Below are 11,679 nucleotides of genomic sequence, written 5' to 3' on the forward strand. Positions count from 1 at the left end.
TGCTCTACTTCTATAGCTCTCTGCTAATATCAATTTCCCTCCTCGCTTACACCGTCTCTCTAGTTTTGGGCATCCCGAGGTTGTCGAAGCTTCAAGGCTGGTGAAATATCACCATAAACCACCATCGGCGTCGATTTTAGCTTATGGAATCTCTCGAATTCCTTATCTGAAGGCGAAGATGATATGTTTGGACAACAACTAATGGATGAACTTTGGAGAGATACGAGCTGAGTAATGCATTCCATTAACGATATTAAACATGGGGAGTTTTGAGAGAAGAAGTCTTTCGAGGGATGCAGGGCAATCTGCGACAGCTCATCATGGAGGGAGGCGAGGCTTTTCCAGAAGTTGGATTGCTCCGACGAGAACAACCAGTCGCAGTGACGGACGTGCAGTTCTGCCTAGCTCCATGATATGCCCTCTCCTCGAACCAGCCTCTGATGGATTCCTTTGATAGACGCCTCGAGGACACCGTTTTCCCAAGGAATGGCTTGTCTCACCAACTCTACTACTTCACCTCCTCGGCTGCTCCTCCATCCTCGTCAAAAAAATAAATACCGCTGGGATCAATTGAGAAATTGGATAATTTAAAATTTTAGTGCATGCAAAATTTGCCTACATAAATCAATCATCATTGTGTTTGAATCTAACTAATATCAATTCCATCAAAAAACACTTGAGCTTCTAAGTTATAAGTCAAACCTAGTCAATATAACTCAATTCTTCTGATTAGAACATAGAAGTCAAACACAAACTTGAGTCAAAGGGTTAATCTTTTAAATTATGGGTCAAGGCTATTATATGTAATCCGATTATTTCAATCATTGTCGATACGAAAATATAATCTCTTACACATGAATATTTCCAGCAAAGACATTATGAAGATAGGAACATTTTTACCTGACAATTAATTGCTCAAATTTTTTTATATTTTGATACTGTTATCATATTTCTTAATTTTGCATGAAATTACAAGTTATATCATTATGTAAATTTAAATGCACCACAACGAGATCAATTTTGAAGATATCATCTCTTTTCTTCAACTTCTGAAGCTCTCTCTCTCTCTCTCTCTCTCTCTCTCTCCAGATTGTGTATATCACACAGAGTCAACCTTCCATAATTGCTTGACAAGCAACCACCTGGTGTCCCAACTGCTTGTTTTGTGTGTGTTCAATGGCAAGAGACACTCCAATATGCCTACATTTCGATCCCGTGGGTTTGAGTTGCAGAGACCCATCCAGCATTATGCTCTTTGGGACTGTTGAGGATTAAATAGTTAGACATTGGGCTTCTTAACCCACACTTGATCTGCATTGGAAATGGTAGCCAACTTGATGAATTCATGTGGTGGATGCACAGAATCTGTTCGATGAAATGCCTGTAAGAAGTGTTTCCTTTGCATGTTATTTTTTTCTTTTTGTCCTTTAGAGTGTTTGATTGAAATATTTCATATGACGACAAACAAAAGGTGTTCATTTAAATTTCGCTACTCTGTTCAGTTTAGGATACAAAGTTGACGGATACATTGAAACTGGAATCTGAAGATCATAGCTGTTAAATTTGTTTCGCAGAGCTCAACTCCAGAAGAAGAACAAAAGCATTTGCCAGAATAACATCTATAATAATGAATTTGTCACCAGGAGAGTATTCAAGAGAAAGTTTTGCCCAGTTTCATTGGTTAAGATGAAGGATGTCCTTTGAAGCACTTCAGATTCAATGAAAGAAATTCGAGGTCATTGAGAACTCACAAAGAAAGCAACAGTAACAGGAGGCTGAAATCTATTCATAAATTTCAATGGTGAAGCAAGCTCTTCTGTTGATCATTGGTTAAGATGGAAGACATGCATAGTTAAAGCTGTAAAAGTAGAGGTTATTGGTCATTGGTGAAGTGAGCAGAAGATTTACCTCCGCTCGACACGGTTCTAATTCATTGTAAGTGTAACTTCGCCTATTAATAATTACAATACCAGTTGTTATCTAAATTGTTTGGAATTCAGAAGCATTGAAATTAAAATATCTTTTGCACAATCCATGAAGTGACAGCATATATAAACGGGAAAATAGTATATTACTTCACAATTGTTATCTGACATCCATATGATTTTGTGTAGCTGTTTGAAATTTAAAACTATTGGACTTTGATATAATTTTGCTCAATCAATGAAGTGATAGCATCTATAATTTTCACAATTTCTCTGAGAATAAAGGTTATCATTTGAATTTATCATAAACATGCTACTTGCCAAAACAAATCAATCATGAATTCTAAAATTAGTGAGTATTAAAATAAGTTTAAAAAATGATATTTTGAGTACATAAATGAAACATTTATCATAAACACAAGCTATAGTATGTTAAGAGCTTTTAAGTTTCTTAAAAATGCTTCTCCTATGTGGGAACCGCACTTTACAAACACAGCTGGGTAGCCAATGGGAGCATCAACCCAGGCTTCAAACCCTTGATTATGCCCTGGGTGATTGAAAGGCCTGGTGAAGATCTTTCCTGTCCAAATGTGTTGCCAGGAACACCCACCTGCCATAGGGAAATAGGCCTTGACTTCCTTTTTGGCTTTGTCAAGGACAGGAACTACCAGTATATCTGTCCCAACTAAGAACTGCTGGTATGTCAAGCTATGTACATGCTTGTCATCTGGATAGTGGAGGAATAGATGCCTAGCAACAGGCAAGCCTCTCTGAGCTGCCTCCTGAGAAAAATAAATCAACAAAAGAAGCACATCAGAAAAATGAAAAGAGGATTTCTTGCATATAGATATTAATTTTTTTGAAACAAAATCTAATATCGACATACATTTATGAGAATGTACCTTTACAAGTTGGATTCGGTAGAATTTCCAAGCTTTGTATATCTTGGCACAGCGTGCAAAATGAGCTAATGTGTTTCTGTTAGAGTAAAACTGGCAATTGGACGATGGCTTGTTTCCCTGTAGATGCTACAAATGTTAGTGATGCTTCCACTTAGGGAAGTATGGAAATCAAACTTTGCTACTAGCTGAATTTTTTTGGTGCTTACTTCATGTGTCCGGAATACTACATTGAATGCATTTAATTCCATCCAGCGCATGAGAAGTTCTTCGCTTCGACGGTACCTGATGATAGGCATGTCTACTGTACAGTAGCCTCCAATATCACTATGGTTGAAGGCAAAACCTGAGAGGCCACTGCTCAGCAAACCTGTTACGCTACTCTTTATTCCATCATTAGCCTGCCAACTTACCATTTGATCACCCTCCCAAAACAACATAGACCACTTAGGGCTACCTCTGAAGCCAGCCCTCATGAAAAAGACTAAGTTTTCTTCTGGATCTTCCTTCTCCTTTCCATGACAGGTTGCTGCCCAATCATCTACAAATTCCCTGTTGACCTTAGCCCAAAGTTCAGGGTATCTGTTATGAGCTTCAAAGGGGTCTTCATCTATGTGAAAATATAAATACTATGTTAGTGTTTAAACATCATACTAATATTACAATAGAGAATTTTATTGAGTACCTGAATAGAGGTGAGCATCTAAAGGTAATCCTTCACCAAAATCGGCCATCCAACCTCTTACTCCAGTATCCACCATTTCGCGTAGAATTTTCTTGAACCAACTACTTGTTGCAGGATGTGTAAAATCCAACATTCCCACATCAAAAGCCGTGTTCGGTATCATGTATGTTCCTTGTGTTTTATCTTTTACTAAGATGCCTAAACTCTTAGCTTCTTCAAACAGATTCTTGTATTTGTTTGGCTTGTCATCAGTCTGCAATTGACAATGATCTCTTTTTCAGTTAAACTGATGACTGAATGAAATTGACCCATCTAATTAAATTGAAAAGGGCTCCAATGAGGGAAAGTTATTTACTGGAACAAGGCAGGGGTTGCAGTAGGTCATGACTCTAATATCATGAGTACGAAGATCGTTGACTAGCTCTCTCCATCCAGCATAATGGCAGGTATCAACTTCCCAGTTCCACCATAATTGTGACCCAATTACTGTTTCCCTCTTGCCAACCCAGTCCTGCAAGGTTATCACCTAGATTTTAATAAAGATTACAGAAAACATGCATGCATGTGTTGCAGGATGTCGTTACAGGTTGTCATGAATTCACACCACTAATTTTGCAAAGTGGTGGCTTCTATTTCTTCTGACTTCCCTTCTAGTTTTGAAGATCTTAGATCTGTGGTTAGCCATTTGCTATTTATTATAAGGCCACGCACACTTGAACAAACACTGGTGGCAAATGACATGATTGAACTTGTTGGTAGTGGTAACTTCATTTCATATAATTATTTGATGTGACTTACCGAGCTTATCTTGTATTTATCATAATTTTTCTTCTTTGAAATATTGTTCATATCATGATATTAGCATCAGTTTCAATCACCTGCAACCAAAATGCTGAAATAGGAACATCATGATCCTGTAATTGATCCCACACTCTGTGGACAGCTTCTGTGCCTCCCTGCATCCCGACAACAGCACCAGAAATAATCCAGTTTGGAAGCACTGGAGGTCTCCCTATGGTTTCTGTATAGGTTTCAATTAGTTCAACAGGTGAATATCCGTTCAGTATTCTTCCTTGAGCATAATTTCCATATATCTGTAAGAAGAATTTGCATTAGTTGTTTGTCATGCGGCTAGAAGTTTGATATGTACCCTTTCAGAAATACAAGTTACAACATGAAGAAGAAAAGATTAAGAGTTGAAGCGACTCAAAACTGTGCAGTCGAAGACAACAGCGTCACAAGACATGAGGTTGTCGATTGTCTTAGTATAAGGTTTGTCTCTTTTTTCCTAACTATGCAATTATGGATATACAGAAAATAGCCATTTAAGTGAGCTAATGTATAGTATTTCATTTTCCCGCAACTTTATTTTGTTTTCTGATGAAGATAAAACTATTTCACTCTGTCATGGTAAGTAAGATTCAGAGTTGGAAGATCTCATAAATCTTTGATACTCTTCCATGTTAAGAAGTGAAAAGGCAATGTGTTCCACAAAGAGTCCACTCTAATCCCATTAGCAAAAATTGTAGAACTCAAATGTCACTTTCGAAAATTCAACTACAAATCAAATAAATCATAGCTTTTGTCAGATTCAAGTACCTGAATCTGTACTCTATCAGGCTTTGTGAGATCAAAAGCTGAATAATTGTATCCTTCAAGATAAAGGGATCTCATTTTGGAGGTCATGTAGAATGGTGAAGGGGCATATGTCGTACTCCAATCACCTCCTGATCTGTCAATTGCGAAGCAGGAGAATTTACAATTTTGATTCTAAAAGAACCCTAATAAATAATGATTACCTGTAACTAATCAGATTGGCTGCGAAGGTGATGGGTTGATCTCCTCTTCCAATACCTTGCTCTTGGACAATTATAGGCACCCTCTTTCCTTTGAACTCCATATGGGAGAACTGCTCCCCAAAACCATAGAACTTTTCATCTTTGTCACTCGCATATGTGATGAAAACTTTATTGAATTCTGTAACCACTTGCTCTTCTCCTTGCTCATCCTGTGATGAGAGTGCAACAAAACCTCTTTGCCTTGAGATGTATGCAATGCATTGACGCTGCATTCGGATTAGTTTCCAGCTTGAGCCCTGTAGAATTCTTCTTTTTGTTACACTTGGGCTCAATTTCTTATCATATTCACCAAACTTTACAGAAAAACCAATTTGATTGCTGCTCCTCTGTTCAAGCAAAAACCAGTATCTAGCAACAAATGAAGGTTTCCTAGCCCATCCAAATCTGATTTTTTTCTTCCCCAGGTACAAGCTTTTCTTAGGAAGTATGTTAGTCTTCTTACTGAAGAGCCTTCCTGTGATCATCAGAATCGGGGAGTAAGACTTATTGAATGATTCAGGAGTTCCTTTATTGTTTGAGTTTGAAAACCCAGATAAGAGATTATCATCTTCAGCATTCTCTTCAATGTCCGTCTCATAAAGGACCCTTATTTCTTCCACAGACTGGTGCTTGCAGATGAAAAGAACATCACCATCCTTAATAGCGAAAGAGCCTCTGCTCTCCTCCACCTGAGTCTGGACAGCTGCAGCAGATATGAAGGCCTCTCCTGGGATCGTAGACCATATGCTCCTGTTAGGCTGAGATCGGTGCGAGATCGAAAGGCAGCCACCATTTCTGCAGCTCCAAGCAAGCTGGAAATCCTCCCCAATCTGATAACTCTGGTCTTGTGAAATCTTGTGTGGACTGAAGGAGAGTCCTCCATGGATGAAAGGCAGGCACTTTAGGGTGGAAGGAAAGGGATTGTTGATGTGCTTGTGGTGCTTCTTGGAGATCCTCAACTCTGGCATGGTTGGCTAATTGGGAAGTGATGCCCTCCTCCTGTAGGTTGAAAGATTCAGAGATCCAACTGCCTCTATATATACAAATAGCAAATTAATCCTGAATATTCTGGTGGAGCCCAGATCATCACTATCTTGAGCAAATTCACCATAGAGACCTTTTCTTGTGTCAGATGCATTTACAGTTGTCCTATTTCTTCTTTTCCTTAATTGTATTTCTTTTATATAAAGCATCTATTATCATTATGTATTTGACAAATTCCCAACTATTTTCATGTTCTTTGTCATGTAGAAAAGTGTTGTATTTTGTTCATTCATGTGGTTTTCTACCCTTGAAATTAAAAGTGAGAGAGACAGAGAGAGTGGAAAGAAAAGAAATCTGTCCATGGGGTCCAGGAGAGATTTCATATGCAGTGAACACAAAGATATCCTTTTTGTTTTTTTTTTTTGGTGGTTTGACAAAGTTCAAGTTACAGATCAAGGACTTGGTCAATTGATCATTTTCATGATATAGATGGAAATAAAAACATGTATATCAGGACCATAGATTCTGAGTGACCTTAAAGTCTGAAATTTTGAAAAGAAAAAAGTGAATATGGACATCTACTTTCACATTTCTTTTACTTGAAAACTGGAACTTTGAGTATGATGCTAGAGAAGTTTGACTCTTACATCATTCATACCTAATCTTTCATATCCAAAGACCTACTCTACTCAGTGAAAATTGACCAGATTGTTAAATTGTTTGCCAAAATAGTAAGTTTTTTTATTTGCAAATAGTGAAAATTAATAGCTATATGTAAATTTAATGTATCAACTATATACACATATATATATATATATATATATATATATATATATATATATATATATATATATATATATATATATATATATATATATATGCCAGTGAAAGTTTCTATTAATAGTCAAACATGGGGTTTAAGTATATAAGAAAAAAATTGCAAGTTTATGAGTTTTGTTAATACACTAAAATACAGAAATCACTGATGGAATACATATGCAATTTTTATAGATATCCACATGTTGGACAGATTGGATGTATCTAGATGAGTTTCTGGTCTCCTGCATTGCCGGATGAATGCCGCCAACCCAACCTGCTTGGAACAAATTCTTCAAAAGAATATTGAATAGGAAACATTGCCATGTTTCCGGATCTATTCGTTGAGTATGTGTTGTGTATCTACCCACTTTAAGAAAGGAATTCTGGCTGGTGCACCTTCCCGTGATTGCGGGAGCATACACAACTTACATACGCACATTAGAGTCATTTTGCATATTATGTTCGGTTTGATGGGGACTAAAAATTTCGACACCGTTTCATTATATTTAAATAAATTAATTTAACATGTAATAGATTTAATCTACCGTTAGATTTTCAACTCTTTCACAAGTTATAAATCATCATATATAATAAATTCACTTCTTATTTTTAGCCTACTTAGACATAATTATAAACTAAGCCGCAGTCAGAGTCTACACGAGGAAAAAGCTAACAATTCTTATACGCATTGGGGAAGCCGACAGTAGTAAGTTTTCCAAAGTTAGATGGTGTTTTGAACGATGATGTCCATCTCGTATTCATTTCCGTAAGTTATTCGTTTTCATTAGTTATCTTTAATATTTTAGTTTCTATATTTTTAAATATTATATTAAGATATTTATATTTGTGAGAGTAAACTATTTAATCTCATTATTTTAATATTATTTTTTTAATCCTATATAGTGATCTCAATATTTTACTTTTAAAAGTATAAAAATCTTTATTTAAAATTTAAAATATTAAAATCAAAATATTAAATATAATTAATTATAAGAATAATTTATAATTCGCCCTAAGTATCAAGGATACAGATTACTTTTGAGAGAGCTTATGTCTTCAGTTTCTTACTCTCTCTTTTAAATATTTTTTTTCCTAGCAGATTTAATTCGTATAGTTATTTTTATTTAAAAAATAATAATAAAGATTGAAGTACGTAAAGTCAAGAAATCCTTGCCATTATTTTGGGTCTCATTTGTGGGTTTTGCTTCCACGTTTCATCAAATAACTATGGCAAGGCAAGCAACCTATTATTTATTTATTTATTTATTTATGACCTCAGTCAATCTGGAAAGTGACAGTGGGGCCCGATGTAGACCCGGATGTCTCAATCGATGGTGTTTGGCAGCACCTGTCTTTTGTATTTTTATCACTCCCAGATTTATCTTTGAAAATATTATATATATATATATATTTATGTTACAACATAATTTGGTGGGGTAATTTTATTTATGTTAAACATGAGAATATTTGACTCTGTCATCGATGGGGACTGCTTCAGTGGGATGTGACTTGAAGTTTGTCATCGGCGAAATCCAAATCAGATTGATCAGCATTAATATACATCAGATTCGTTATAAGTCAAATATTGACTTTGATATATAAACTATCACGTAAAATTTAAAAGTTAACATTTACTGAATTATGAGTTTACCTCTACCAAGAACTTGACAATTATAGATAAATAGCTTAAATTTTTAGAATTATAGGAACATCGTCTCTAAGTATTCGTGATAACTACCGACTACTATTACATTACTTTTGAGATGATTTCATGGATGAATATTTTTTATATTATTTTAATTTTTATATTAAAATAAATCTTTATTATTGGTAATATAAGCCGAAACATTAGTATCAATCTACCATATACAAAATCATATTTATACCTTTAGAACCAAGGCTTAAGGCCCTCTCCACGAGAGCCAACGTTCAGTGAATACCTGGGTGTCCAGCCTAAAGGGAATCGTGACACTCTTTTAGGAGTTCACGCCTCAAATTGTCCACTCGAGGAACATAAACCCTATTCCCTTTTGTGTACACGAGTCCCTCCTAGACCCAAAATCGTCGTGCCTTGCCTTCTTTGATGAGCTGCATCAGGATAACTGCCTGGGGGTCACTATACAGTCCATCCCTGATCCTGGAAAGGAATTTGGAGTGCAACTGACTTGCTTGGCCTCCGCCCTCCAATTGTACGGCATTCACGCGCTCCACTTTCCGACTCAATGCATCGGCCACGACATTTGCCTTTCCAGGCTTGTATTCCATTACCATATCAAATTCAGCTAGGAAGTCCTGCCATCGTGCTTGCTTTGGGGAAAGTTTCTTCTGTATGGAAATAACTCAGAGCGATGTTGTCCGTCCTCAACACAAATCGCGATCCGAGAAGGTAGTGTCTCCAAACTCGTAGACAGTGGATCACCGCTGTCATATCCTTCTCGTGCACTGGATATCGACGCTCGGTCTCGTTGAGCTTGCGGCTCTCGTAGGCTACCGGATGACCCTCCTGCATGAGCACTCTCCCAATTGCGAAGTCTAAACCATCTATATGGACTTCGAAAGGCTCTCCGTAGTTTGGCAATTTGAGCACCGGTTCTTCCAGAACAGCAGCATTCAGATCTTGGAATGCTATTTCACATTTGTCAGACCACTTCCAAGGCTGTTCCTTCTTCAGCAACTCCGTTAGTGGAGTTGCACGCTTCGAATATCCCACAATGAAGCGTTGATAGTAGTTGACAAAACCAAGGAAGGATCTCAACTCTGGCACCTTCTTTGGAGTTCGCCATTCCATAACCGCTTGCACCTTTGACTTATCCATCCGAATGGCAAAGTAGCATTTCTCCCTTTTTACGAACAAAGTGTTCTCCTTGAGAACCTTGAAAATTCTTCCGAAGGTGCTTGATGTGCTCCTCAAGCGTTTGGCTGTCGACGACGAAATCGTCCAAGTAAACGACCACGAACTTATCCAAATACTCCTTGAATAGCTAGTTCATGAGAGTGTAGAACGTGGTCGGGGCATTGGTTAAGCCGAAAGGCATCACCAAGAACTCAAACGCTCCATGGTTACACAGGTAGTCTTCGTTTCGTCGCCTTCAGCGATGCGCACCTGCCAATACCCCGACCGAAGGTCGAGTTTTGAGAAATACTTGGCTTTGCCTAGTTGGTCGAACAAGTCCGCAATGAGCGGGATGGGATACTTGTTCTTCACCGTCACTTTGTTGAGGGTTCGGTAATCGACACAGAGTCAGAGGCTCCCATCTTGTTTCGTTTGAAAGAGAACTGGAGCTCCGAATGGTGCTTTCGAACTGCGGATGAGACCACCGCTTAGCAGTTTACCTAACTGCTTTCTGAGTTCTGCCAACTCTGGCGAGGCCATGTGGTAGGGTGGTCTCGCTAGAGGCTTCACTCCTGGCTCCAGCTCGATTTTATGATCCACGCCCCTGCGTGGGAGAAGAGTCTTCGGCAATTCGGGTGGCATAACGTCAGTAAACTCTTTCAGGACGTTCGCCACCACAGCAGGTTCATGATTGGCCTCCTTGTCGAGTGGCTTTAGCTTCATAGCAGCCACAAATGTTAGTTCGCCTTTTCGTACCCCATTCTTTAATTGTAATACCGATATCTGTTGGGGGTCCTTGGTTCCTCTCCGAGAGACGGGAACCACATAGAGGTCGTCACCCCCCATCATGCATAAGGTGTTAAGGAACGGCATCGGCACCAACTTCGTCGTGTTCATAAATTCTATTCCAAGGATCACTTGGAAGTCGTCCAACGGCACCGCCATCATGTTCGTGCTCCCGCTCCATGTTCCGATCTTGATGGGGACTCCCTTTGCCAACCCAGAGATTCGCTTGGCCTTCGAGTTCACCGCCTTTATTCGACTTGGGCTCTTCTTTAAGATCAGTCCAAGTTGCTTTGCTTCTAGATCGGCAATAAAATTGTGGGTAGCGCTCGTGTCTACCATCGCACGGGTTGTTTGGCCATTGAGCTTGATGTCGACGTACATTAGCTCACCATTTCCTGCTTTATGTAGCCTTGTCTTCGAATTCTCCCCCACTTGACTCCTCGTCGTCGCTGTTGGATTCAGAACTGCTTGAACTAAGAGCAACAGCTTTGCCCTTGTTTGATTGAGAGGGGGGGGGGGTGGATGAAAGCTGTTAAAGCATTGAGTGCCTATTTTTGTGGGCACTCCCTCACCATATGCGGTCCTCCGCACAAGAAGCATCCACTAGGTTTCGAGGCCTTGCCCTTCGGGCTTGGCCCTTTGTAGGAACTCTTCTTCTTTTGTTCGCCACCAAGCTCCTTCCCACGAGAATATTTTGGAGGGCGATTGTTTGAAGACTATTTCCTTCTCCCTGGGTCTTCAGAGGAAACGAAGTCGGTGAGCCTTTCTGCAGCAGCAATTACCTCGACTAAATCGGCGATATTCCTTCGATGTAGTTTTTGTTGCGCCCATGACTTTAAACCATCGAGGAAGCTGAACAATTTATCCTTCTCGGACATATCCTGGATGTCCAGCATTAGTGCAGAAAATT

General features: G+C 38.7%; 1 protein-coding gene and 1 long non-coding RNA gene across 3 annotated transcripts; one reads left to right on the forward strand and one right to left on the reverse strand.

The window, feature by feature from the left end:
• The first annotated feature begins 73 nt into the window (after positions 1 to 73).
• Positions 74 to 6,619, forward strand: LOC135678667 (uncharacterized). 2 transcript variants are annotated; one of them, XR_010515047.1, is made up of 5 exons: positions 74 to 1,383; positions 1,503 to 1,935; positions 4,453 to 4,557; positions 4,668 to 4,781; positions 5,970 to 6,619. It is a non-coding gene; the product is annotated as an uncharacterized LOC135678667 (long non-coding RNA). The 2 variants fall into 2 exon arrangements; XR_010515045.1 differs by having other exon boundaries at positions 1,575 to 1,935.
• LOC135678650 (uncharacterized) lies at positions 2,263 to 6,315 on the reverse strand. Its single transcript, XM_065191710.1, has 8 exons — positions 5,309 to 6,315; positions 5,109 to 5,241; positions 4,388 to 4,603; positions 3,865 to 4,020; positions 3,510 to 3,762; positions 3,034 to 3,434; positions 2,828 to 2,944; positions 2,263 to 2,707 (listed from the first exon to the last, which is right to left on the reverse strand). The coding sequence occupies exons 1-8, from the start codon at positions 6,313 to 6,315 to the stop codon at positions 2,348 to 2,350; spliced, it is 2,643 nt and encodes an 880-aa protein (XP_065047782.1). The 3' UTR covers positions 2,263 to 2,347.
• Positions 6,620 to 11,679: the final 5,060 nt, after the last annotated feature.

This window comes from Musa acuminata, chromosome BXJ1-1 (assembly GCF_036884655.1).
Source record: "Musa acuminata AAA Group cultivar baxijiao chromosome BXJ1-1, Cavendish_Baxijiao_AAA, whole genome shotgun sequence".
Taxonomy (NCBI): Eukaryota; Viridiplantae; Streptophyta; class Magnoliopsida; order Zingiberales; family Musaceae; genus Musa; species Musa acuminata.

What these genes read in the sequence shown, in the direction of transcription:
- LOC135678650 (XM_065191710.1), bottom strand. Translation starts at nt 6,315, where the DNA reads ATGCCAGAGTTGAGGATCTCCAAGAAGCACCACAAGCACATCAACAAT. An exon ending in TTTCAGCATTTTGGTTGCAG is followed by an intron (nt 4,021 to 4,387) that starts GTGATTGAAACT and finishes ATAACCTTGCAG; the next exon opens with GACTGGGTTGGCAAGAGGGA. An exon ending in ACCGAATCCAACTTGTAAAG is followed by an intron (nt 2,708 to 2,827) that starts GTACATTCTCAT and finishes TATTTTTCTCAG; the next exon opens with GAGGCAGCTCAGAGAGGCTT.